Below are 27,894 nucleotides of genomic sequence, written 5' to 3'. Positions count from 1 at the left end.
GTTGAGCTGTAAAGTTACCTTCTTCCCCTAATCTTTGTTTTCGCATACAGCTGTGCTATTTTGGGTCTGGTTTGCTGTGTTGCTGATGTAAAGTAGAGCAAAGTTCACCTTGATAAATCATGATTTCCATCTCCTGGCTCAAGCGCTATGGGGGAGCAGGGCAGAAAGCTGTGTAGGCAAGACCAAAGGCAACTGTATACTGTGAAATAATAAGTATCAGGCAAAATACAGCATCACAGCTAATAGATGTATTTTAAAAGTGGAAACATCTATGTTTAATTGCATTTAAAATACGTAGTGAGAAACCACAGTTATACATTGTTATAACAAACCTTTACATCTGAAGTCAGAATAATACAAAAAAGTGCTGATTATATATGGTCAAAATAACTGAGGCAAAATTTCAACAACATCTTCTAAAATATTAGCATGTGGCCCCTGCCAGCAACACTCTAAAGGCCAGGTTGAATAATTTCAGTGACAGTCACTGCTTTTTTGTTAGCTTACCCAAAAACAACAACCAGAAAATCTGTTTTGTTTTTTTTCGTATGCTTTTTTTTTTTTTTTTGCATAGCTTTCAATATTGCTGCTCTCTCACCTCTGCATATTGCAAGCCCATCTCAGTTCTGAGATAATTTCTTTAAAGTTCTGAATATTTTTAAACCCAGTTCTCCTTCAAATACATAATATATAATTTCTACCAATTATAAATACATCATTTTTATTCATCTGATTTCAATAACATGCATTTGTATAATTACTGTACAATCAAAATAGACATTAACTTTACACAGTGTGTATGCTTTTATTTCGGCGGTGCTGTTCAGACACACTGCTCAACAAATCAAGCAAGTAGGGAAATAAGAAAAAAAGGAGGGGGGAAATAACCTCTGGGAGGAAACATAATTTCACAGTGTTTACAGACCAAAAAAAACCAAACAAACAAAAAAAAAAACCCAAAAAACCAAAACAAAACAAAAAAGAAAGAAAAAATGCTTATCGTAAAAGGGATTTATTAATACATAGAAAATCCCCACAATAGTTGAAACACACTTTAGAAACTAGTAAACACGTTAAATAGAGTTGTGCCAATTACGCAGTGCCCAAGCATCTGCTCGCTCTTAATTAGATGGGGAGGTGAATGACCACTGTTTATTTTCATTTTCCTCATTAATTATGAAAAACTGCATTTAATTCATCTTGCATGGTGAGAGACTGGCTGCGCAGATGTAAGTCGTAAGGGAAGTGGCTCTCTGTAGGCAACCTGAACATCGAGCTCTGCCCAAGGGGACCCCTGGGTGGCACTGCACAGTAATGCATGCCGTAATTGTAATTTTTGCCATAGTCCAAGCTTTCTTCTTGCTTCAGGGAAAATATCCCATTATAGTTAATTGGGGGAGGACTTAAGGGACCTTCAAACTGTGGGCTGGCACACTCTGGGGAAGTACTCTCGTAGAAGGACTCATACGCACTGCAGTAGTTGTAGGGTTTCATGGACTTGGAGTTGTCGAGAGTCCCATGCCCTGGGGGGGTGCCGAGCTCAGGGCTGTGGTAGGGAGGGTAGAAGGTAGAGTAAGGCGAGCGGGCATGATGGGCACCTTCGCCTGCCTGGCCCATCAGGAAGCTTCGGGCATTCAGCTGCAGGCATCCCGCCACCAAGTTTGTCGTTGGCTGGGACAGACCCTTGCACAAGTTCTGGACAAAGGTGAGCAGGTCAGGCCTCTTGCCAATTCGCAGAATTTCGGAAAGAGCCCAAATGTAGTTCTTGGCTAATCTCAACGTTTCAATTTTAGACAGTTTTTGTGTTTTAGAGTAGCAAGGGACCACTTTCCTTAAATTGTCCAGAGCGTCGTTAAGGCCGTGCATCCGGTTCCTCTCACGCGCGTTGGCTTCTTGTCGCCTGAATTTGATCCTTTCCATCCTGATCTTGCTCGTCTTTTTTTTCCGAAGGCCTCTTCTCCTGGGCAAGCCGTTCTCATCCTCCTCCTCCCTCTCCTCCTCTTCTTCCTCTTTCTCTGTATCTTCTCCGGGAGACCTTTTAATATTCTTCCCTCGGAGTATGATCTGCTTCGAAAAGCTTTCCGGGTTCTTTATTTGCTTTTGGTCATCGCTTTCTCTGGAAAACTTTCTGCACATCTGGGACTCTGGCATTACAACAGACTCATCAAACGGTAGTGTTAGCATGGTTCTATAATCTTAAGTTACCTGAAAGAGGGCCAGCACAATATTTAAATATTTCCATTTACAAAGTTTGCCGACTTACACACCCATTCTCATGCACCTTGCATTTGTCTGTGTGCGCTCTGTACATATAGGAGTGCATGTGTATAAATGCACAATCCGTATTTTTTTCTCATAAAACATCAATTGCAAATGCTTGCTTACTAAAAATCAAGACCTGCCCAGGATTTTAAAATCACTTGAAGCGCTCAGGATCTCACAACTAAAAAGCCACATCTCCCACAGATAAGTACAGAGTAAATCAATATTTAAAACGTATGATTAGCTCCCTGCTCATTTATCTTATTTTTAAACAAGCCCTTTGAACCCTCACCACCATGGAACTCAAAGAAATGCAAAACATGATAAAGCAATACATAAATTTCATTAATACAAATTCCCCTGGGTGAAAAAAATGAGAAGAGCGAGTGCAGTCCTAAAACTGAGAAGTGCCACATCTCTATTAAACTAAACATTTTAAAATCACTTTTTGCTTAAATTTCCGAGTTATTGTCCCTCCACATTTTCCTCTTTCTGAATCAAGATATTAAACTCTCGCAAGTTATACCGGGTGAAAAAAATATTAATGGAACATCCCCCAAATTGCTCAGCTAGTAACATTAAAAAAATGAAGATTTTTTTATTTCTAACAATTCCTATGAAAATCATGCATTACATATTTCACATCAAGACAAAAAATCAGGAAGGATCAAACCCTAAACATATTCAGGTTAGAGTTAGGAAATAAAATCTCCCTACCTTTCTTTTTCTTTTTCCCAGCAAAAATGCTAAATCTTATTTTTCATTTACCTAGACTGAACTTATCTGCTTATTTGCTTTTATTTTATTATTTTTAATTTAGTCTTCTCTCTCTCTCTTTTTTTTTTTTTTCCTGCCCCACCAATTAGAGGGGGAAATATTTCCCTGCACGCTGTAGCAGTGTTTATGTTCAGGGAGGCTCAGGCGTCTCCCCAGCCCCTGGCTGACAGCAACGGGCTCTGGGCTCTGGCTGCAGTCGTGCACGTGTGCTCGCAACCCAAGCTGAAACAGGGAAATAATTCCCCCCTTCCGATTATTTCTGCTTTTGTTTTCAGTTTGGGAGCCGCAAATGCTTGGACCCACTGTCCTCCAAGACACAGACAAAACGAATACACGGACTTTTAAATAGAATAAAACTAGACAAAAACCCCAGTAAAAGATTAAGTCCAGCATTATTGTCTACACACTTGCAACATTACATAACACCAACAAAAGTAACCAATTGCATCAGAAGAATAAAATGTTAGCAGGAGTTATCAGACAGTTAATAGCATACATAAAATACAAGACAATGATACTGTATCTTTAAACACTTGCATGCACACCCAGCACCAACTGAAATATATCTTTATTTGCATTACCTTAGCTTTTTATTTCATTCAACAATCAGTTTTCATTTTTTGCCTTCCAAATCTTTTCAGTCTGAGTGTCGCATCGTCTCCTGGAGCCTAGATCTGTGTATATCTGCACTATCTCATTGATCTCTAAAAAGTGACATTGATGCCAACTGCCAGAGCTGGTACCCATGCCATCTGCTAGTGACGTCACGGGGCAGAGAAAACCACGTGAGCCTTTCTCCTGGGACCTTCATTCTGCACTGATCATCTGGCATCCCTCTAAGTGGGTACCAGCATTCATGTATCAACACAGAAGGTTAGACTGATAGAAAAAAAAAATCTGCACCAGCGTTGCACATACAGTAGGTGCTTTTCCACTGGAGCTGCTTCTTTCTAGCAGTCTAGCTGCACGGATAGACGTGCCAACATTTGGTGCTATCCCTGCCTACAGGTACGGCTGCCCTGTAGTTGTTAATGTGGCATTGTTTATACAAAAAGTGCTGTCTTGTACTGATCGGATCCCTCTGGTGCACCTGGTACCCAGGCAAAAAAAAAAAAAAAAGGGGGGGGGAAGGAAGGAATCAGGATGTAATACTGGTGTTATGGCAGGGACACAAAAAGTGATGCTATTTCAAGCGAATTTGGGGCGTGAGTTTTTTGTTGTTTTTTGTTTGTTTGTTTTGTTCTTTTTAATGTCTGTTCTGCCTTCCTTCCTTCCTTTTTCTTTCTTTCTTTCTTTCTTTCTTTCTTTCTTTCTTTCTTTCTTTCTTTCTTTCTTTCTTTCTTTCTTTCTTTCTTCTTTCTTTCTTTCTTTCTTTCTTTCTTTCCTTCCTTCTTTCCTTCTTTCTTTCTTTCTTTCTTTCTTTCTTTCTTTCTTTCTTTCTTTCTTTCTTTCTTCTTTCTTCCTTCCTTCCTTCCTTCCTTCCTTCCTTCCTTCCTTCCTTCCTTCCTTCCTTCCTTCCTTCCTTCCTTCCTTCCTTCCTTCCTTCCTTCCTTCCTTCCTTCCTTCCTTCCTTCCTTCTTTCTTTTTCTTTCTCCTTCATTCCTTATTCTTTCCTTCTTTCTTTCCTTATTCTTTCCTTCTTTCTTTTTTCTTTCTTTCTTTCTTTCCATCATTCTTTCTGTTTATTTATTTATTCATGTATTTGTCACTGAAGTACAGCATGTTGCCCCAGAATACAGGCTAAAAGCTGCAAATCCCCCACTGCCAATAAGAAATCATGACCTTCATCATTTTTTGACCTTCCCTCCCCCAGAAAAAAGAAGCGACAGAGGAGTACTGGACACATGACGCCAAGGTTTCAGAACTGTTGCTTTTTCTAGTGACGTGCATTCGCCTGCAACCACAGCAATTCATTGCTCACACCCCTTCCCGCCCTGGCGTGGGTGAGGATTTGGGGTGCTTGCAGTGCTCCCTTGAGCACTTCTCTGTGATCTTAAGTCCCAGGGCTGGTCTTTGGGAGCATCCTGCCTCCTGGTCGCTGCTTCCATGTGCCCCTTTGCGGCTCTGTCCTCGTGCCCTTTTCTCCCTCTGCCGCCTCCTCACCTCCCGCTTCGGCTCCCTTAACTCTTTTGTTTCTTCCCTCGGACAAGAAGCTGTTAACTGGAGCTGACAGAGCCACTCGGCTCAGCCCGGCCACGCAGCTGATGGCAAACTCCACCTTGGTCTGGGTTTTGTTGTTGTATTTAATTTCCTTAGGGGTGGTGTGTTGCACAGAGGCAATGTCAAGTGAGTTGTAGGGGGGGATAGCATGTCATCTAGGGAACGTTTTCCGAAAGTTTGCTTTTATTATCATGTATTGCTGCTTTTTAGTGACTAAGTAATCTCTGTTTTAAAAAGTGAGAGCCTAAGTATGCTTTTAGTATTAAAATAATCCCTGGCAGAGCTGCTATTGTTATGGGTCTGTGTCAGCGTTTCCGTTATAAATCCTGTTTTTGAAGGGTTTATAACTCATCTGCTTTAATTCACGTTGGGCCAAAGCTTGGCGTTAATGTTCTCAGTCCTGATCCAATTATTTTGTTTTCACAAAGTTTCATCTAAATCTGGGCATTTTGTTTTTTAATACAGGGGGAAAAAAATAAATAAATAAAGGAAAAGGAAAGAAGCAGCAGCAGAATAAGGTGTGCTGCGTACATCCATGTGTATGTGCTCAATAATTTTAGGGACCCACACAAGAAAAAAATCCCTCCTCCAAACTTTGTGTTTGTGTGTATGTACTTGCTTATTTTTAACAGAAGCCGGGAATATCAGATCATTCACTTTCTACAGAGCTCAGATCTCTTTTTAAAGATTATTTTCATTTTTTGATGTATTTTGAATTTTTAAATGCATTTAAAGCAAGAAAGATCCTAAAACTTCAGTGGCACCTGTTCAAAAGGAGCAAGAGTGGTTGTACTCACAACATCCATTTCATTTTATCCCAAATATTGCAATCTGTGTTGCAGAGTGGGTAGAATCCTGTTATTCTCAATAGAAATTTATGTATTAAGATTTACATTGTGCAAGGTCCTAAGGGTTGTCAACCTTTTCAAGGATTTTGCATATTCAGAGTATTATACAATGCACGGTAATCTAAATATGCAAAGTCCTGAGGATCTGAACCTTGTTTCAATGCATACTAAAAATATTAGAACAAACTGAAGGAAAGGTTGACATTGTAGTGCCTCCGTGTTAAGGGAAGAGCTGTAAAAATTTACTGCAACCTCCAAAAAATACTTATATAAAAAATATCTTCTCAATGTTTTTTTAACCACTCAAATTCTCTTTTGAAATCCATTTTTGAATGGTTGATACTGCTACCAAAAAAAAAAAAAAAAAAGAATTAGCTTATGTTGGAGGATTCCCTCTGTAGTAGCAACATTACATTTTTGCAGATTCTTAATCCATCATTTGACCTTTTTAATATTTTCAAATAAATAGTGGAGAAACAAAATAACGGAGATATCAAGGTTTAAAAAGCTTTTACTGTGCATGCATAATAACTTTTCATAAGGATTTTACTACTCATTTTGTATTATGGATCCATGATATGCAAATGTGTACTGCTGTTAATATGCATTCATAGCAGACCCCATAACTGCTGCTTTGCTGTCTAGTGTGAATGCATGTTAAGAATAATACACAAAATACAGTTAAATGCACTCTGTAGAATGGCTGCACAGCACCAAATATGTTGCTGAACGCATACCACAATATTTTTCCTGTTCCTGAGCTGTATGGTTTTGAATTAAAAGTGACTCTATTTCAAATGCAATGCCACATCAATATATGAGACAGCATTAACAGAACCACTGAAATAAGATCGAGTTCAAAGGACTGCAGAACCTCCACAGCACATCAGGGGGACTGACCCAACTGCACTGCAGTCCATGGGAGTCTTTCCAGTAAGTTCAATCTGTTAACACCTTACTACCACAGAATGTCTCTAGTATTTCTTTTTCCTCTAAAAAAAAGCAAAAAGCATCATGCTTTCTCATCCCTTCAGACTCCCCAGTCACACTGTAGCAGGACTGCATCTGGATTATGGAATTCTAATGGTGTTTGCTCAGAACCAGTTTCTGATAGCTTTGCTGCTAGTGTTTGGTGTGCTGTAGCCCATGTCATTCACTGATAGTTATGAGACCTCATGGGCAGTGGGAGACTGTTCAGAAGCAGGAGAGTTAACCAAATCTTTTTCTTTCCCTTGCCTCCTCTCTTCTTCTTTCCAATGAGAGCACCAAGAGTGACAACAACCCTGCACCCTAGGTATGTAAAGTCCCACTGACAATCTTGCAATGAAAAGCTTTCTCTTCCTCACTCTCAGCCTGGAGTCCCTTCCAGCACACCCCAGACATCTGGAGAGGACCAGAAATATCTCTGAGATGATGTATAGGGATATACATCCTTCTCCCCGGAGAGATTAATGAAGACACTAATAACGATCCTGGATTCAGAGAACTACAGAGCTTTGTAGGAGTGGAGCAACATGCATCACGATCCAGGGCTGACCCAACCCCACATCCCCAGTACAGCACTGTAGGCTACAGATGGCTTTCTGTAGAGAACTTGCTGTTTCCATCAATTCAGCTAAGCCCTCTCCCACCAGCACTAAGATGATGTACAGGGATATATGTACTTCTCCCAGGAGAGATTAAAGAAGACACTAATCAGGACCCCAGTATCAGGGAACTAACCTACATTTGTCCAAGAGGATTCGGTTCAGTATGAAAATGTGATTTTAACCCATCAGCTAATTCTGCAGAATGTTATACTTGTGCTTTACACTCTCTAAGCCCTCCATAATGAGGATGTATTTCTTGCTCTAATCAGACATCCTTAGTTTTAGATTTTGAATAGGCTGTTAGAGATAAGTATGAAAGAGTTGTAGAGGGGTTAGTTACTCTATTTTAGTAGGAGTTACTTCCATTTAGAATCTGAACATTGAGTCTAATACTAACTGCTTATGGTTAACCAAAGCTGTGTTTGTGACCAGAAATTGTTCCAAGATTTCTGAGAGTCATGAATAGAATGGATCTGATTTAGATATGACACACATTTAGCATAAGCCTATTAACTTTGATCTACTCCTGGCTTACACTATTATAAACGAGTAGAGAGAGAATTGAGTCAAATAATTGTTAGATGGAAAATGCAAATTATAAAAATGGAGACAAATGTGGTTAACTTTACTGCATTCCACATCGCAAAGCAATGGTAGTGTACAGCCTGAAACCTTTGTGACCAGATTAAGAGGTGATGTGCACCTTGCAGCAATATGGGATTTAATGTAACTCTCTCCTTGGGGAGAGATGCTCCAGTCAACTCAGTTGCATAACTGTGTCACTTTTTGAAACTGCAGGGGGTTAAGGTCAATCCTATTGCTTTGTGGTGTGAGGCAGCCCAAGGGTACCTCTGAGAAACAGATTGGTTTTTGTTTGTTTGTTTTTCTTCAATGCTTTGTGACTGAGGCTGTCATACTTTCTGCTGCTCTACCTTGAGGATGCTGTGAGCTCAGTAAATACAGCAGCCTTTTGAGGGTACAGCAGGGACATTTGGCTGTGGTAAGCAGCCTGATGCTGCTGATCAGTGCCGACTCTTTAGTGGCAATCTCTGTCAAACAGCTAGTTAGCAATGCTGCTTTTTTCCTCTCTTTCTTCTGCTGGTGCCTGCAGTGACTCACTCTCAAGCTTCCTCTGTGTTTCCATTTTGAGGATGTCTTTGTCCCACTAAAGCTTGATTTTCAAGACATACCTTGCAGCCAGAATCTCCCAGAAGAGGTGTGCACAACCCCAGAAGAGACCCCCCATAAGAAATGCTTGATTGGAAACCTTACACTCTGTGCTGGTACTGATGCAAAGCCCATCTTGGAGGCACTAATCCAACCAGAAGAGCAAAAGGGCCTTCCAGAAAGCATATACCGAGATGAGTAGTTTGATTAGGACCACACAGCCTGCTTTAAATGAAATGCAAGATAGTAGGAAATAGAGAAGTTTACTGAACACTGACTTGAGGGAAGTACAAACCAAAACCTTAGAATAATCTGAAATTTTGGTGGACAGTTTGCTCCCAGGAAACAATAGGATGTTTTGTGAAAGATTCTTGCAAAGTTCTGAGAAACTCTGACATTTGCATTATTTGGAGCAGACCTTTGAAACTCAAGCACGGAGAATGCCCTCAGGCTATAGGAATGACTTTTCTTTATCCCCATAAAACTTTTACCCAGGTTCAGGTGAGCTGTTAGCTCTTAAGAATCATAATTTCTTTTGTCCTGTGTACACTCCTCAGGCAAATTTTAGCAGCATGCTGAAATAATAATTGAACACCTCAGGAAAAAAAGAAAAATACTTTACAAATAACAATTCCTTTAAACCTATTTTGAAAGCGTATTAGTCAAGTTGAGAAGTTGAGTAGTGTAGAGTAGCAAATGCCATATCTACCTACAAAACCTCAATTCTCTCTAAATGTACAAATGTACAAATATACATGTAGTTTCTTAACAGCAGAGCTCACTTGAGGTGCTTGTTTTTATGAAACATTTCAAGTAGGGGGAAGGATGACTCAGACTCACTGTAATGGGAATATCCTTTTGGTTTTCCTTCTGAATTCATAACCCTTGCTGGATAGGACTCATTCTGAGATACCAGATATTTAAACTTTTCATTCAAAAAGCAGAAGAAGTGTAGGATCAGGCATCTGAAGCTGCCCTAGAACTATGGCCTGCCTTACATTTCCTAAATCCATATTATGCTTTTGACTTCTCATATTTTCCAACCAGCAAATGCAATGTGACAATGCAATGATTTGAGGATCTTACTGGAGATCTTTCCTTATCAATAAGAAAAGTAATTTGAGGTTAAAAAAAATAAAATCTAAGCCACCTTCAAAATTAAATGTTTGTAACGATAGCACTCCTTTGAAGCTAGGAGATGCTACTTTCCAGAAGGAAAAGGGAGATCTCTTATGTCACAGATCCTGAACTTGTTCTAGTTATTTACAGTGCCCTAAGAAAATGCTAAGAGTATTCGAGAATGTAGTGTCTGTATTATAAATACAGTAGAGCTTACTTTTCAAGAGTTAGATGAAGTGTAGCGTCACCAGACACTCTAATTTTGCTGCCTTTTCCTGTTGCAGAAAACTGAAAATATTTTCATTGACTTGAAGACACTGGAAAATGGACAGCAATGTACTTTGGAGAATCATAACCTCAGACATAGAGTGATTATTTCACAACAGAGAGTGTAAGCTGGATCATTTAAGCCCTTTTCCCCTGAGAGTACTAGAGATTTGGTGTCAGGATTTGACTGCAAGCAGAAAAAAACTGTTGTTATTTTCATATATATAAAATGGTTTTCTGGATTCATTTCCCAGGTTTCTGAGAAAGTGAGAAGCACAGCCAAATTCAGCTCAACTGTAAAACAATGTTGAATTCAGATTGGGCTGCAATGATTTTTTCCTGAAAACAGCTGCCCAGATGATGTCTTAAATACAATTTTTTTTCCAATAATGAATGAGCCTTCCTATTACTTCTAGCTGAGAACTGTCTGTAAGTTATTTATGTTTCTTATTTTTATAAAAACCCATTTTAATGTTTTATTTCTCTCAACAAATTTCTGCTCTTCCTCCTGTGCAGATGTTTTTGATAAGATCTGTGGACATCTTCCAGGAAGTGGCATTTTCTAACAATCACAGAATCATAGAATGGTTTGGGTTGGAAGGTACCTTTAAGATCACCTAGTTCCAACGCCCCTGCTATAGGCAGAGACACCTCCTTCTAGATCAGGTTGCTCAAACCCCGATCCAGCCTGGCCTTGAATGCTTCCAGGGAGGGGGCACACGCAGCCTGGCTGGGCAACCTGTTCCAGTGTTCCACTGGAATTTCTTCCTGGTAGCTAGTCTAAATCTAACCTCTTCCATTTTAAAACCATTCCCCCTCATCCTGTTGTTATAAAATCTCCCTCCCCAAGCCAAAATCAATGTAAAGGTATGTTTTTGCCATAAAAAGAGGTAAGGTTATCACAATTCTAAGTACAAGATGAAGTAAACTGTAGTTTCAGTAATTTCTGTCTCTTTGCATCTCTTCTGTCTACATAACCTCCGAGGAGTTGTGTAAGCCTTATGGTTTGCCAGCTACCTCAGCCACCAGGCATCATCAAAATCAGTGCTTCATGCAATAGCCTTGAGCACATGGTGTTATTTTTGGAGGTAACTACTCTCCAAAGCCTTCTCACCTTACATGGTGTTCAAAGGAAATCAAGTCGTATCTTTTGGCAGCCTCAAGTTTTTATTTCTGTCCTTGGTCTGGCTGAGAACTGGTTTGAATCCCTGAATACTTTAAAGCAGTCGTGGCCAGAAGGCACCTGAAAGGTTGGCAAAAAGCCCCTCTTTCTGGCCAGGTTCCCCTCTCGAAAAATGCAGTGTGTCCTACTGAGCCCAGTGCTTGCTTGCATTTTCCCTCTGTTGTTCTAGTTGCCGTATAAGCTGACTTTCTACCTGGCCTCTGTGGCCTTACTGGGGTATGACTCTTTACGCTCTTAAGTGCTTGGAAAAGGTCATACTGGATATAGGTGGCTTGCAAAATGCTAAAACAGCCATCAGCAGAAACAATACTGAATATGCATAGATTTTTTGCAAATTAGGAATCTTCCCATCCCCTTCCTTCCTTTATTTTTCCTCAGTGGTACGGCTTGGAAAGTCAGCCAGTATGTACCTGGCCTTATTTCAGTTTCTTTGTGATCATCTTCAATTAAGCTGCTGTTTCTTCAGTTCAATTCCATATTACTGCAATGTAAATGGGGGAGGAAAATATGAATTTTACAAAGTATTCAGAGATGTACATTCTGAATAATGAATTACAATATGTGCAGGGGCTTATTCTTGTGTTCAAAAGTTTTATGTGTGGCTTGGGTTAAAATCTGAATTGTCCAGAGAGCTATGCTTGATTCTGTGTTATGAATTTGGACCTGTAAAGCATCTCACTAGGTAAAGTCATCTAGGTAAAATTCATCTCAAAAAGGTACTTTGCTATGAATTTTGAAGATAGCCATGTCAAGAACATTGGCTGTCTTCAGAAGATGGTGACTGGAATAGCCTCTCCCTGTATCTCTAAGCCCTTGAGCAGTGCAAATACAGTCACAATGACACAGAATTGGTAAAATGATCAAGGAAATATAGTTGGTGTTACAACCTGGACTTTGTAGCACTGGACCAGATTGTGGGAGATGTTCAAATGTTGCCTGGATGTGGTCTTGGGCTCTGCATGGTCCTGATTGAACAGGAGACTTGGATAGAATCAGGGTGATCTTCAGACCTTCCAGCCACCAGAGGTTCCTTCCAACTTCAACCATTCTGTGATTCAGAGATCCAAGGAAGAGCCCTTCAAGTTAGGGTGCGGAGAAGAGTACAGTTTGTGAGGTTCAGAATTCTGAAGTGAGGTTTGGAGCAAATACTTTGGCAGTGCTACACTGATTTTCAATTTTATGTGTTACTCATTCTCTTCTTGGGGCACAAGTGAGCATCAGCATGCTTTTTGCAAAGACTCTGCAAATGCTCCAACTCTTGTAGAGACTGAAATCTGGATTATGAAAAAGATATTTACAGTTTAATCTTGAAACACAAATTGGCAAAACATGAAAGTTGTTTTCTTTCAGGAAATTGCATATTGTTTTCAGCATAAAACTTTGTGTGTAAGTGTCCTCTAATGTAATTTCATTCTGAGAATAGGACAGAGAATGAACTTAATTGTTTTTCAAGGCATCAAAAAGGATAGCTATTTTCAAAGTCACATGCAATATATTGTACGTGCATTGTATGTGCATTTTTTTTTCTCAAAATGAGACATTTCAATTGATGTGGAACAAATATTTACTAAAAATGTTCCATATTGGAGAACTATTTTTTTCTTTTTTTTTTTTTAATTATATCTAAAGGAAAGCAAATTTAGAAATATGAGCTTTCTACAAACAAAGGAAAGTATGAATTTCAGTGCACTGTGTTGAAATCCTTATTGCACTCAGGATAAATCAGTGTTTGAAAAAGAAAATCTTTTTCAGACATCTATTTAGGCATATATTCTGAATTTGGAGTTTTCACTATATTATTCCATTTCTCTATCATTCACTTACTGTATCATATAATTAAGATATTCTACTCTTGTTATTGAACTGCCACCAATATATGTTTCTACATTATCCCCAGATCTGTCTTTTCTCTTTCTTCAATCGTCAACAATTCTCTAAAGTAGCAGTTCTGACTCCGCTATACCCTCAATTCCATTTTGCCAAACGCAACACAAAAAGATAGCCTTTGTTAAAAAGTTTAATGTTCTTAATTAGTAGAATTGTCGGACTAATTAGAATACCAATTAGAATTGGCAGGGCTATCGTTAATTTAGAAGTGCTGTGGTCTAGTGTTAATCACTACTAAACCTTATAGTTTGTGAAAGAGAGGGAGCAAGGAGATGAATGCACACACATGCAACCTCCCTCCCCTCCCATTTTAAATGTTGAGGGTCCATAATCATAATGATCTGTGCTGTCTATGTGTACTTAGGGACTGTTGAATCCATGGAGACGTTGATGCAAAGTTAACAACTGTTTACGCACAATAGTAGCATTTCTGAATAGGAACTGAACTTTTTGATGTGTACTGCTACTAAAATGGCAAAATCCCATCAGTGGCTGGAAAAGATGCTTGGGTACTCAAGGCTCTTTATCAGAAACATCGAAGAGAAATCCATTTGCTTTTGGTACTGTTAAAATTGCTTGGAATATTGTACAGCACATGGCAAATAGAGATCTTTCAGCACTGTACAAAGTAAAACCAGGCTTTGGCGCCTACTGGTTCAGTAAGTTCACAGCAGCGTTTCATAGCCAGAGCTATCACTCAAATTCCCACAGTCAGTCAGATATACAACGGGAAATACGGTGAGAGCTCGGCAACTTTCGTTCTCCAGATCTCATCCACATGCACATCTGCCCTTCCCCTCGACCTAATTCTAACTTCTAAAAAAAGAGGAGGGCAAAACAATTTTATTCTTCAGTCTCAAATGATAATAAGGATACTTCTATTCAAACTACAGACTTACAACACCTGTTCCTGGCTGAAACCATACAAGACAAGTTCCCAAAGGTGAATACTGCCAATATTGCTGTGACGTCCATAAGCACCACTATCCTTACACAGAATCCAATTTATATCAAATACTTAGAAAAAAAAAAGAGTGTTTAGCTGGCTAGAGCAGCACACAATAGTCTGATGTGAGCAAGTCCCAAGCACAAACATCACTTTCCACTTTGATTTTTTTTTTCCATCTGGTATGAATTGCTTCCTGAAATCTCTTACCGGTCATTGAGGCAAAAGTGATGGTGCTGAATATTATTTACCTGGGGCAGTGGTGGCATGAGTTAGTAGAGGATGGACAGAGAGCATGGTAGAAAAAAGCAAGGTCAGTGAAACTGTTCTCTCTGGAGCATGTGAATATCCTGTTGGTAATGCCACACGGCATTAAACATTTTTCTGTTCCTCTCTAGCCTGATTTAGCTTAAATATCTCTCTGTTTACAGCACAGCTTGTCCACAGTTTGATCAAACGCTTCCAAACTCACTCATTCTGCCTTTTCTGTTGCAGAGAAATCTATAAGTCAGTTTCAGAGAATTCAGATGTTTAAATTGCAACTTGTTTATGGTCAAGAAACTGTTGCCTGGTTCCAATGGTGGCTTGAACACTAAGGGTTTATTTAATCTCTGTTTGTGTAAAGCTACAGTAGAATATGACAAGTAAGTGTGTCTTGGCTCATGCAAAAATAAATGTGAATCTGTATACTTTCTATTAAAAAAACAGAGAGAGAGATAGAGAGAGAGAGATTTAAGAACCAGATACAAAATTCCTATCCTGTTCCTTCACAAAACTAAATTTTGTTCCTGGATCAGTAAAACTTTAAAAAAAGGAAAAAGAAATTAAGATATGATAAACGAAACAATGAAAAAAAGATGACTTAACTAAAAGTCAGCATTTTAATTCAGTTTTCTTCCCTAAGTAGGTTGAGTAGTGATTATTAAAGAACTGTACACAGTACTTTTCCTCTTTGCTCTTTACATTACAAGCTAATTTACATGAGAAATTTAAAGAGGAACTAAATATAGGTAAATGACTTGCAAGAAAAAGTAGCTTTTTCTTCCGAAACAAAGTGTTTTGAACATGCAACAACTCTCCTCAAACTGTAGTTGGCATTTTTAAGGGATTTTTATTGACTATGGGTCTTTTTTTCTACTACTGTAGCGCTACTACACTCATTTCAAACCTGTGGTTTGACTCTGCCTAAACACTATGAACAGGCCAACTTACTTTAGATCCTATACATTTAAAATCCTGCCAGAAGTTTACTCCAAAATCACCAGCTCCCACTTGCAGCAAGACTTTTTAGAATTAGTGAAGGAAAAATGATTTCTCTCATCTTTGGCTGCTACAACCTACGTTCTCAGCATCATTTTATGCCATACTTTCAGGACTTTGGCACTTAGTCATACAGAGCACCAGATATTATTATTTTTGTTTTGTCTTGGCACACGCATGCATACACAGTGATGCTAAGCATGATAGTAGGGGCTTTTCACTGAGCTCAGCTCCAGGTGGGATTCGCTCACACCATGTTAGACAGATGATGAATAATAACCCTGCATTACACATGAAGCTGTGCAAGGACTCATGTACCCTCAGCTTCCTCTTCAGCAGCTGTCTAAGTGAAAGCCACAGGTCTAAGCTTGTTTTTAGAGAACAGAAAGAGTAAACTTCTTCTTCTTTTGGCTATCCATGCTAGGTGCAATGAGGTATTTTCCACTAACTTTGTGTGTGTTAGGTAACCTGCTTGGGATGGACAATATTCTTTTCATGGCTAACACTGGATGAAAATACTTTCATGGCAAGCCTTTGTAGGCTCAGGACCAGAGTTGGTTGGAAAACTTTTGCCAGATGCTAAAGCAGTTCGCCTAAGTCAGATGTTTCTTGGGCACACATCACTGTCAGTGAAACTTGTTGATTTTCTGCTCAGAAAGCCAAAATCACTCCTTTTGGGGTTAGTAAGTCTCAACAGGAGTAATCTTTTTGCTGGACAGTCCCAAAATGTATATTCCTCTAGTCAGTTGAATGTTTATGTGTCCTGGCTTTTGGTAGTGGTGTGAGCCCCAGCTCTCCATGGATTTTGTTCTGTGGCCATAATTTGTTTTCCAAATTATGGGTGCACTGTAATCCTGGCTCTGAATGACCACTCCTTGGTAACAACATATGCAGCCTAGGCAGATAGCCTGGTTTGCAGGGGAGATCATGCTCCTGAGGAAAACTCCCACAGTGTGAACTGTTTTCAGAGAAACAGGCGTTTTTCTGTTTTAAGTGTCTGGCAATGAGCTGTTGTTTCCCACTTTGTACGTCAAAGCTGAAAAGGCTCAGTTTCTGAAACTTAATTTTTTTTTTTTTTTTGGTTGAAAATACAGTAGGGGGGTATATCAAACAAATGTTGCAACATTTCATTGTGGCTGGGATTGAAAACAAACGCTGAAATTTTGGGATAACTCACTTGGAGAATACTCTGGCTTTGGTTTAGCTTTAACTAGCTCAAGGTACTTTGCAATCACAACTCCTTTTTAACCTCTCACACAGCGGTATCAGCATCTCTGCCTAGTGAAGTATGCCCAAACGAAGGTGATCTTCAAAGTGCAATTAGAGGGAGCAAGGCTGACATTTTGCCTAAGGTGGGGATATGTTGGATGAGTTCCACCTTTGTGACCTGCACTGGTGGAAGTCCCTGGCCCTGATGCACTGATTTGCTTCACACCTTGGTAGGCTCCTGTGATTCTGGGACAGTACAAAAATTTCCCTTTACAGTCCCAGTGTGTTTCCCCGTGCAACTGCCCTCTCTGAGTTACAGCAGAGATGCTACAGTGATGTGGGAGCAGAGAGGGAGGAATCACTCCGTTCTTTCAGAATAGATGAGCAGCAATCTCGACTTGCTTCTCTGGGTAACATACCACTTGGGTAAGAAGGCATCCTTATGCTCAGAGTGCCTGGAGGCAAAGAACTGTGTTTGTGGATCTCTGGTATAGACAAATGATTTGTGCATTTTACTGCTATTTCCCCAATCGTTCTTTTTATTTTTTGCTTAGGTGGTTTGCAGTTACCATGCTTATTCATTCTATTGTTTGCCTTTAGGGCTTCTCTGTGCCTTTCTCCACCATTAGTCCATTCATTTTTTTTCCCCCCAGTGATTTTATATGTAATCTTAATTTTAATCTAGCCAGTTAGTTGTCCTCTTGTCCATTGTAGATGCAATTGTTTCTACAGAGATGAACAATATTAATTAATTTCAGTTTGGCACAAAAGACCTTGTATATTATGCCACCACTTTTACACAAGTGATCAATTTTCCTTATCTTTCGTATTTCCTTCCCTTTTTATTCTACCCATATGAAAATTTAGGAAAGAGATTAAATCCACTGTCAAAACTCATCCATGCCCAGGAGAGGACAGATTACAAAGGGGTACAGTCCACAGCTGGGGGGACACAAATTTTCCTATTTGTTTAGACCTCATATTTGTTTTCTGGCAATAGTCTTTGCCAAAGGGAGACCCCTAAAATGTGTACACGAAGGTTAAAAAGAGATTACCCTTGTGAAGTCTCAGCCTGTTCTCTAACAGTTGCTGAATCCTGTGAGCCCTGAAGCGTGACCCAAAAACGTTATTGTAATTAATTATGGTAACTCTGATATGCATATCAATTCCTTTTGCAAACATACATTTCTGAATGCCACTTCTTGTGACAAGGAGCTCTGCAGACTAAGTACATACAAAATACAGTCCATCAAGGGTGCTTTATTTTGGTAGGTTTTTTTTTTCCTTTATAAATTTCTTGCTGTGTACGAGCAAATCAGTCACATTTCAGATCTAGTGAAACAGTGAGGTTTTAGCTGTCCTACTGCCTTCTCTTCAAGCACAGAGCCTTTTTCCCCCTCAATTAAAAATGAACAGGACCCTGTTCCGAATCCATCACAATCCTTGATGAATTTCTGGCAATGGTTCCTACACTACCATAAGGTTTCCCACTTCAGTGCTCTTCTTCCAGACATCACTGAGTGTGCAACTGAAGGCAAGGGTACAAATTAGCTCAGTGCAGTAGGTGCTCTGCTGCACTGGGGCTACCAGTCCCTGGTACCAGTTCAGGAAGAAATGGGGGCTCTTTCACACTTAAGAACAAAGTACAAAATGGAAAAAAAAAATCATGCTGGAAAGTGTTGCCCTGGTGCTGTGCATTTGGAAAGCATTCACTTGAAGGCAGCAGGATGACTCTAGGCAGTGCCATCCTCCCCCAAAGCAGAGCAAAGGAAGAGGCTGTGGCTGCGGTACGCGTTCCTTCCTCGCTCTCATTCAGTTCATTTAAAATATGGCACTAATAAATAGTGGATAATATATAGCAAAATGCTAACAGAAGTCAATAGCGAGTACACCGGTTTACTTGCCAACAAAAAAACAAAAGTGAAAATGTTAACATGTGAATGCTGCTCCCTGTATGAAGAAGTGCCATGTTCCAAGCATAAGTGCAAACTAAAACCCCGTTTGTGTGAATGCCTAATTATAAGGGTGAAAACACTGTCAATCTTAACACTCATCTGGGTTTCATCTTGGTTGCCAAATGGGTCTTGCTGTCCTATATGTTAAGAAAAGTCTTCATTTCAAAACCCTGACAGGAGAAAAAATATCAGCCAAAAGTAAGTGGAAAGGAATAAACACTGACTATCATGATGGAATTTTTATTAGCACTGTTGTTTTTTTTTTCTGCCTATATGTAAGTCTTATGAATTGAGACAATATTCTTCAGCAGTAAGTATTGACAAAAATTTCTTAGCAATTTTATGAGCACGATCAAAAAAACAAAAGATAATTCTGTTCACGGTGCCTGGAGTGAGGAAGCCTAATGCAATTTGCAAAAGACGCATGTGCTGTTAAAGCTTTCTAATTGAAGCCAGCCCATCAAAGGATCCAGAGACTTTGTCAAATGTCACAAGTTATATCTTATGTTCCAATGCAATTATGATTTAAATGTAATAATTTAAAGAACACTAGAGACAGTAAGAACAAAGTCCCATTACCTTCTCACATCTTTTTGGTTAAAATCTTCACATATTAGTCTCTGAAAGTTTTATAGGGTTGGGAAAAAGGAAGAAAGAAAGAAAGAAAGAAAGAAAGAAAGAAAGAAAGAAAGAAAGAAAGAAAGAAAGAAAGAAAGAAAGAAAGAAAGAAAGAAAGAAAGAAAGAAAGAAAGAAAGAAAGAAAGAAAGAAAGAAAGAAAGAAAGAAAGAAAGAAAGAAAGAAAGAAAGAAAGAAAGAAAGAAAGAAAGAAAGAAAGAAAGAAAGAGAATAAACAGAAAACAACAAAACCTGGTTTTTTTTAATACCAGGCAAAACTCATGGCAGGTGGTGAGGAGCTGTAATGTGTAATAAACAATTTGGATCTCAGGTGAATCCAGGATCCTGCAAACTTAGAAAAAGCACAAAGGCCGTTGCCTTTCAAATAAATATTTTGATTTGCATGATGTTAAATGGGAAAACCATTACTTCACTTGAGTATTTTAACCAAAGGCGGAAACTTTTCGTAAGCAAATTTTCCTTTCTGTTCCAAAAATTGCCTGGTCAATATAAGTTGTTTTAGTTTTTTTAAATTTCCCCTGATTCCCAGTCACTGGGCTCAGATTAGCAATTCAACAGCAATTTATTCCCATGTTTGGATAAGGAGGGTAAATAAATAAGAAGGAAGCATTCCTTCTTATCTAAACTATAAGAAGAAAAATAGCTCAAGTTCTGTTTAAATGTATCATGATAAAGACCTTTGGAATTTAATTACCTGCCAGCCATTTATTGTTTCAGTTTAAACACAACACTTTAAAGCATAAAGCAAAACCTTTGCTAATGCTTTTTCATTCCTATTATTTCAGAAGAAATTTTGCATGTCAGATGCCTGAATCTCATAAATACATAGAAGAACAGCACTGTTGACTTTTGTAACATCTTTATCTGGCTCTTAGCCTGTCTGTATGAGATTATCACACTTGATCACGTTTAAACTCTCCAGAAAACGCACTGTAAAAGTAGAAACAATTGCTTGTAGCAGTAAAAAATAAGAAAGTGGAGGATGAGAAAACCTTCCGAGGGCTGTGGTAGATACTGCATTTCTGCTTAGCCTTGGTTTGTGTGAGATGAGATGACGCACCTTCCTTAATGACTTTCCAAACATCTCAGGAAAGAATTTTGCTCCTGGGATGCTTGGGCTGAACTGTGCACTGTAGCTTTGCTGTGGATTAGTTTAACTTCATGTGAATTACTCCACCAGCAGGAGGGCAATGCTGTGAGCATCCCTTTGCCTAGGCTGTGCTGGGGAATGAGGGAGCAGTGGCACTGGCAAGAGACACCAAACTCTCCTGTCGAAGTGGATCATAGCCGAAGTACAGTTCAAGGCCATGGAAATCCTCTTCAAGAGTTCCTTCTTAGGCTACTTTTCTTTCTTCTCAGCAACCCATTCAAATTTGAGCTAGTGAGATTGGAGGAATAAAGCATATGTACTCAGGAGGGCTTTAGCAGATCTGGCTTTCCGGGATCTGTAAGCAAGCTCTAGCAGCTCATTCAGGTAGAGAAAACCAAGCACTTTTCTCTATATTATCTTTCATGTATTTATAAACAGCATTTGCTGCAAAATGTGCGAACTACAGAGCTCAGAGTCACAGCCTGCAGCACAGCAAACTGGCTTTTCCTGGAGCTCATAATGTGATAATTAAATTGCTAACAGGCACCTTAGTGATGGCATTTGCTGAAGATGTGAAAGCCTTCTTACAATCATACCTTTCTGTAGGGAACTCATCAGTAGAAGCAGAGCTATCAGAATAGATTTTTTTTTAATATATTTTCTTCAATGAGTACATTAAATTTTTATGTGGAGTGAAATGGGACAGGACGTGTTTCCCTTCCACTGCACAATGATTTATTACACCAAAAAGACCGCAGAACTAATTAGCAGAGTAATTAATTAATATAAATTTGCATATTTGCATTTGCAATTAGTGCAGCCGACTGATTAGTCTGAAAATGGGAAGTTTGACTCATTAGATGTTAGTGTCTGCTGGACCGGAAAGCGGCTGCCAGATGAGGCGAAAAAGCATAGAATAAGCACGAGCATGCGCGCGTGCGCAAGCTCATCATCTCTTTTGTTGGAAGAATGGAGAGCAAATATGTGGACCTAGATACCAAAAATATAAAAAAATAGCTTAATCTTTTTTGGTTTTTTAAATACTTTTCCCACTAGCTTCCTTCCTGCAATGAGCCACTGCAACCATGAAACCCAGTAATGCTTCTAACAGTGAAGTTTTTAACAGAAAGTAGCTGCAGATCTACTGATTTAGGTGTGGAAGGGGAGCTATAAGGAGTCTCCTTGCTATGTGATAAATGGGACAGGGATGTTTCTCCTCATCCTACTGACTAACCAGTTGCTAATGCTGGAAAGTCAAACTCAGTGGAGCCCATAAAAACGCAGGGTAACAGATTAGCTTTCCAGCTTGTGCTGTGCTGTTGTATTTTCCTCCTTGGATGCTCTTGTAAGTGTGCCTCAATATATCTAAACAGTCCTGCTCTCTGTTCCTGGATTGTGTGTAATGCACATACAAGGGGAAAGTAATACCCCCAAATTTTTGTGACATTTGGGAAAACACTGAAGAGAGGTATGTCCATTGGTGGGGTCATAGATCCAAATGCCATAATGTCTGAGGGATGCTTACTAATGCTCCTCTCAAAGTGGCAGAGCAGAACAGAGATAATTTTCATGTGCAGTCTGTGGAGGATGCCCTGTGACATCTTGCACTGCTCTCCCTGCTACAGCTGGGGGAATGCTTCTGTAATTCTTCAGCAAAACAATGCCTCCTCTTCAAGACTAGAGTGAATGGGGATAGGATATTATGAGGTACTGGCCCCAAGACAGATCTCATACAGCCCATTGGGTCTTTGTCCAGAAGCTTTGAATAAATTTTAGCAGTTCGTGAAATTTTGACACTTGTTTGGTTGTTGCAGAAGATTTCACCACTTAACTCCACATCATGGTGGAGTTCAAGCAGCTTTCCATAGTTCTCATGCTGTATCATAGCGTGGACATGGACAGGTCACTTTGGTCCTCCTTTCAACTTTATTTTTATTTATTTATTTATTTTCTTTTGTACTAAGCTCAGAAGTTTAGCTACAGCAGTTAAAGCCATAGTCTAAGTTATATTTGCAATGAAGTGCATTTAAATTCTGTTCAAGGAATGAGTTTAAGCTAACATATACTTTGTAGGTATAAGCTCTATTTCCTATGGGATTCTGCTGGTATACTTTCATTAGACTGTAAAATCTAAGTGTAAACTAGGCCTAAGTCAAAAGGAATATCTTATAAACTTGGATCCATTCATTTCTGTGAGATTCACAGGTGTTGATTAGCTATCAAGATGCCCTTGACATATTAAATAAATGCAAGATAACTCAAAATGTAATCATCCCTATGAAATGAGGAAATCCCTGTATTTCCTTTATATATCTACAGCCAGGTGCAATAATTTGTTATTATAAGGAATGTGTGGTGATTACAAGAAAAAAATAGCTTTTAAAAAAACATGTAAATCAGTACATTTTAATTCTACATTTAACTCAAGAATTAGAAATAAATTACATCGCCATTTGAAAATAAGTGCAACACGAACAAATATGATTTTCTAGTAATATTATATCTATTAGATCTATGTTTGTAAGAAAGAATCTGTGAACAAGCATCTGTCATAAGAACTAATGTGGGTAAATGATGTTACTTAAAATATTTTTTTAATTACTACAGGAGAATATACAGATTTTACAGTTATTTTTCTGATAAGAATATTTTCCACATATTTAGTCATAGGCAACTGCATTAGGAGAAAATATTTTAAAATAAAATACCTCCTTCATGAATATCATCCTCAGGTGAAAAATGAACAGTAATCTGTAGGACCATGTAACCAAAGCTGCTTGACCGAAGTCATGCCTGATATGCAACCAGATATCCAAACACTCTTTGAACTTGAAGAGGTAAATTTGCTCCTCCTACTGTTTTCAGCACCCCGCTCCCACTGAGCTCTCCACTTGCATCATTATGGACCTGAACTCTAAAAACCCAGACTAGTAGGCAGGTGACTGTCATTCTGGAGATGGATGAACATACCCCTGTGAGGTGGCTGTGACCTGGAAGGCATGACACCATGTTATTTAGGTGTTGGTCCTGGCATAAGAAATGCTGCCTGTGAGCAATGCCTGTATCTGTTTCTCTGCACCCTATGCATCCTGTGCATCTAAGCCATCCTCCTTGCAGATTAGTATCACTTGGTATTCACAAGCCAAAAGTGCAGGCAGATGCATAGCTCTACATGTCTGTAAGCTCCCAAGTCACCAAGCTGTTCTTTTAATTTATAGACAGCTGTGAATTTGCTTTTGGATCTAGATGGAAATATCATCTTCCCATATTTACAGCTCTTTGTTCTGACGTTGTCTCCAATTCTCGCCACTGAAACTGTGTTAAAAGAAACCAATACTGTGCCCATTTAGGGCTGTATTTTCCCCTCTAAATTTCTCAGACTCTACAACCGAGAAGCTTTTCACCTTCTTCTTAAACTTCCCCATGCAAAACAGCGAAACAGTCTGTTTTCATGAGGTCCAAATGCTTCATTTCAGTTTTATTGAAGACTTGCATTTGGATAAGGCTTTTTGATTCCAGCCACAAAGTAAACTATTTTGCAAAAGCATGACGCACAAGCAAACAGAAAAGTACAGGGTGTATGGTGCCTGCAGTTGGAGAGCACCCCCAAAGAGAATAGAGCAGCAGCAGTGACACAGCACTCTTCTTGGCTACCGTACAGCACAAAGGATCACAATGCAGCTAGCTTCCTAGGTCTAATTAGCTGCATGGGGCCAAAGAAAAAACCTGTGACATTCAAAACTGATATGGGAAAAACAGTAATCTGTATCTGTGAGACAGAAGATGGGCAAAAGCCAGCTTTTATTTGGACTCTGACATTGCCTGTATCAGTAAGACTAGCAAAATACGGAGGCCTTCCTCCTGAAGAATTGGAGAAATACAGGCTGAATCTAAGTGCAAGGGGAATGATCAGAAGCTCCGTTTCTATGTGTTTGACATGCTAGCAAGTCAGTCCTGACAAAGAAAATTATTTCATTTGATTAAAAAAAAAAATCAAAAAAACCTTGATATCTGTGTAGTCCATTTCACAACAATGAAAGTAAAATGGGATTTTTCTAAGAATTTTTTGCCTGCTATACTCTGGGAACAGCCGAAAGAAGTCACTTCTGAAGGCTGTTGTACCAGCAGTTCAGGTATTTCAGCAGCTGCTTCTGCAAGGGAGGCATAAAGAGGCAAAGGAATTTCAGTGTCTAAAATAAGAGCATGATTTAAAGGTGGCCGAATCTCTAAAATGGGTACAACAGGAAAGAAAACGACAGTCTGCTCCATAGGATAGTATTTCTCAGGACTCTGCCAGATATTCTGAATATATTCTGTCTGTTCTGGGAAAGGCAGGTGAGGCTGGGAGAGGAGATGAGCAGCCACAACATTTGGTAGGAAACACCTGCTGGCCTGTTATCGGCACATGAGGTTTCCTGGGAAAAGGGTGCGTGAAACATGAATGTTGACAGGAGGTGAAAACATATATGACAACTTAGAGGTATGTGACTGAGTCAAGAGGGAATACCACCACTCAGACAAAATTCAGGAAGCATAAACTAAACCTAGATCACAACAGAATGTAAATGACTGCATAGCAAATGAAGGACTTCAGTCAAGAGGCATCATGAATGAAGTGAATGCTGTAAAACAACCACCTCTAATAAACTGGAAGCAGTGTGTTGGGTGACTACTTACCTGTTTATGTTGGGTACCAAAGACAGCAGAATTCACAGGGCATCCGTAACAGCCAGGAAGGGCAGCAATCTGGAACTTGATGGATGCCGTTGCCTTACAAAAGAAATTAAATACTTCATGAAAACAAGGGAAGTCTCACCATAAGGAGGTGCTTTGCATGCAGCAGTTTGAACAGCGCTACTACAAGAATCTCCACAATGCAAGCACTGAGAGCACAGATGTCAAAACAGCAAAATGATGTTCAGATGGAAAAATTGGACTGTTGCTGTTGCCTCTGGATATCAGGAGCTTAATCAGCACATAGCTGTCCTCTTACCGCTGAAACAGATCACAGGCTCCCAGAGGACATTCTTGACAGTTCTCCAGCGTTTGCATGGCCAAGATCTCAGTGCAGCATTTTAAGTTTTGAAGGTACACCTTGAAAACACAATGAAAGCCCAGAAGAAATCCTTTAGGAGTATTTTCTTGACTGCAGTTGTGTTGAACAGCACGTTGCAAAAGAGTAGGAAGAAGTAAAGGAGCAGACGTGCGGCTGCAGTGCTTAGGAGGAGAGAAACAGAAAGTGATGAGATAATCTTTTGAAAGAAGGCATCATGTAAGGAGGGTCTGTACATGAATAACTTCTTGCTCTAGATAGAAAATGCAGTGAATTATGGAAAGTGCAGCAAGTTGAGTCCAAAGAAGATGTGGCCAGAGCCATAAAAATACTCCCTGTAGAGACCTTCATACGGCACTATCCACACCATGGTTTGGAAATAGAAATATATTCTGCGATTTCAGCGTTAGCGCACCAATAGTCCCATGCTAAGGAAGAAAATATTGGGTTTGCCCAATGTTGCAGGGCTATTGCTGCACATGCTGGACCTAGAAAAGTGAGGCAGCACCTGATCTTGTCTGATACAGAGGAAAAAACTGTATAATGGCAAGTGAAGGGAACAGACTCTTTTAAAGGTCATTTAAATAAAAGCAAGACAGGTAGATACAGTATTACTACCAAGGTAATCACTGAAAGCAGAGAAGAAATTCTGCCGAAGGAATCTTAAAGATTTCCGAAGGCTGGGTGTCTGGTGCGCTAATGGATAATGGTTTACATGCCATGCTCTCCCAGGGACAGTTAACCCTAAGGAGAAGCCAGACCATTTTCTCAGACTGTGACTGAGTGACTTCAACGTACCAGATGAGGGTTTCCCCTAACAGATATCTGTAAGCAAGACTCTGTCTGCGAAGATGCTGTCTGTCTCATGGTCCAGTGCTAGTAAGCTTAGCAAATTAGTACAGCTTTCTGACTGGAGGAATGAAGAGGAAATCCTTCTATGACTAAACACCATAAGGTGGAAGAAAATCTCCATTCTAACAGAGGAAACCTCTATTGGACAGTACTGGGCTGATATGGTAGTCACCCAGTTAGAAAATACAGCTATTGAGGTGAAGTTTCAGGCTCCAGGGGATTAGTAATACTAGTGCAATTGCTTCAACCATGAAGACTCAGGCTGCTATGAAGAAACTGAATGAGATTGCTAGCAGCAATCACAGAAGCCCACTCTGAAGAGGAAAAGGAAAGCATAATGATAACCCCCATAAGCACAACCAGCAGATGACTCTACCAGAGCGCAGTCAGCTGCCCAGCTTTCTGTAACTGCAAAACTATAGCCTCGTCTTCCAAGTTATAATCTATGCCGATGAGGAGAGACAGGGCACTCCTGAGTCTCTAAATTAGAGGCCTGGATTTGTCTTTCTCTGGAGGTTGCTGTTTCATTTTGCTAACTGTGGAGGAAGCTACCTCATGCTAGGTGTTGCAAAAAATCCTTTTACCATGACTTTGCATTCATAAAGCAATATTTGCACCAGACACTGAAGGTGTTTCCTGTTAACAGTGAAGTGAAGTAACGACCTCGCCAAGCTTCACTGATTTCTTGGTGGGGAATGCCTTATGTCTATGCTGCCTTATGTCTATGCAGTGACAGCTGATGTCACTTTAATGCGGACAAGGTCTTCTTGCATATGGGTTCTTAGGTTGCAGAGAGCAGGTGTCTTCTTGTGAAAAGAATTATCAAATCAGACATTCTTGTTTTCTTCTGTCATGTGTAAAGTTTTCATGGCTGGAAACAGCCTGAACCCAGCCAATGTCAGGGAAACTAAAGGGAAAAAGCTGAAGTTACCATAAATGGTGGCCACTCTGCAGAAAACCACATTATCTTGAAGATAAAACAGAGCACTCTACACGTTCTGGCAGCTTACCTAGCCCAAATACTTATAAAGAGATTCATCAAAATGTCTTACTTACACAAGCAGGTGTCTTCCTCACCCCTGAGAGAAGCATTCCAGTTGCCAGCCTTGCAGAGGGGTCATGGGAAATTTAATTAAAGGTTGAGACTACAGTGTTCAGAGGAAAGGCTGCTATGAGTTCCCCAGCAACAGCTTTAAGCAGGGGACTTCCAGCAAAGGGGAAACCCCAAGAAATTTCCTTTTAACCACATCACCAAACACCACAGTGCTTCATGAGTGAAGGAAGGCATCCGAATGAAGACATGCTCAGAGTGAAGAGTGCAAGTAGCCAAGGCTTGTGTATTTGGTGCAACTTACACATCTTGTTCTCTCACAATTAGGTCTTGTTCTCATGCATATGCAGTAGAGTATTGTGGTTTCCCTCTTGAACTGTCATCTGCCAATGTGACACACCCAGTTGTTGAAAGAGAAATCACATTAAAATACGGGTAATGGGTGTCACTTCAAGAAGGGCAGGCTGGAAGGATGCTTCCTATCAGGATTGCTCCAGCACGTCTTTGTGAGCCTGTCAAGGCTGAGCGGGCCAGAGCTGCACCCACCATTCCTGGGTGGCATATGCAGGGGATATAAAACTG

At 39.7% G+C, this 27,894-nt stretch overlaps 1 protein-coding gene across 4 annotated transcripts; it reads right to left on the bottom strand.

Annotated features, from left to right (window-relative positions):
* Positions 1-228: 228 nt before the first annotated feature.
* NEUROD6 (neuronal differentiation 6) lies at positions 229-27,363 on the bottom strand. Of its 4 annotated transcripts, XM_040695926.2 has the most exons (4): positions 27,318-27,363; positions 25,350-25,450; positions 25,034-25,126; positions 229-2,205 (listed from the first exon to the last, which is right to left on the bottom strand). In XM_040695926.2, the coding sequence occupies exon 4, from the start codon at positions 2,182-2,184 to the stop codon at positions 1,171-1,173; it is 1,014 nt and encodes a 337-aa protein (XP_040551860.1). In that variant the 5' UTR covers positions 2,185-2,205; positions 25,034-25,126; positions 25,350-25,450; positions 27,318-27,363; the 3' UTR covers positions 229-1,170. The 4 variants fall into 4 exon arrangements, with proteins under 4 accessions (XP_040551860.1, XP_025003325.1, XP_025003326.1 ...); XM_025147557.3 differs by lacking the exon at positions 27,318-27,363 and having other exon boundaries at positions 25,350-25,553; XM_025147558.3 differs by lacking the exons at positions 25,034-25,126; positions 25,350-25,450; positions 27,318-27,363 and adding an exon at positions 23,065-23,153.
* Between the last annotated feature and the right edge of the window lie 531 nt (positions 27,364-27,894).

The sequence above is a fragment of the Gallus gallus genome, chromosome 2 (genome assembly GCF_016699485.2).
Source record: "Gallus gallus isolate bGalGal1 chromosome 2, bGalGal1.mat.broiler.GRCg7b, whole genome shotgun sequence".
NCBI lineage: Eukaryota > Metazoa > Chordata > Aves > Galliformes > Phasianidae > Gallus > Gallus gallus.
The sequence above is the reverse complement of the archived record's forward strand: the minus strand, read 5'-3'. Positions and strand labels throughout refer to the sequence as shown.

Excerpts from the sequence above, each read along its gene's own strand:
- NEUROD6 (XM_040695926.2), bottom strand. The coding sequence starts at position 2,184 with ATGCTAACACTACCGTTTGATGAGTCTGTTGTAATGCCAGAGTCCCAG.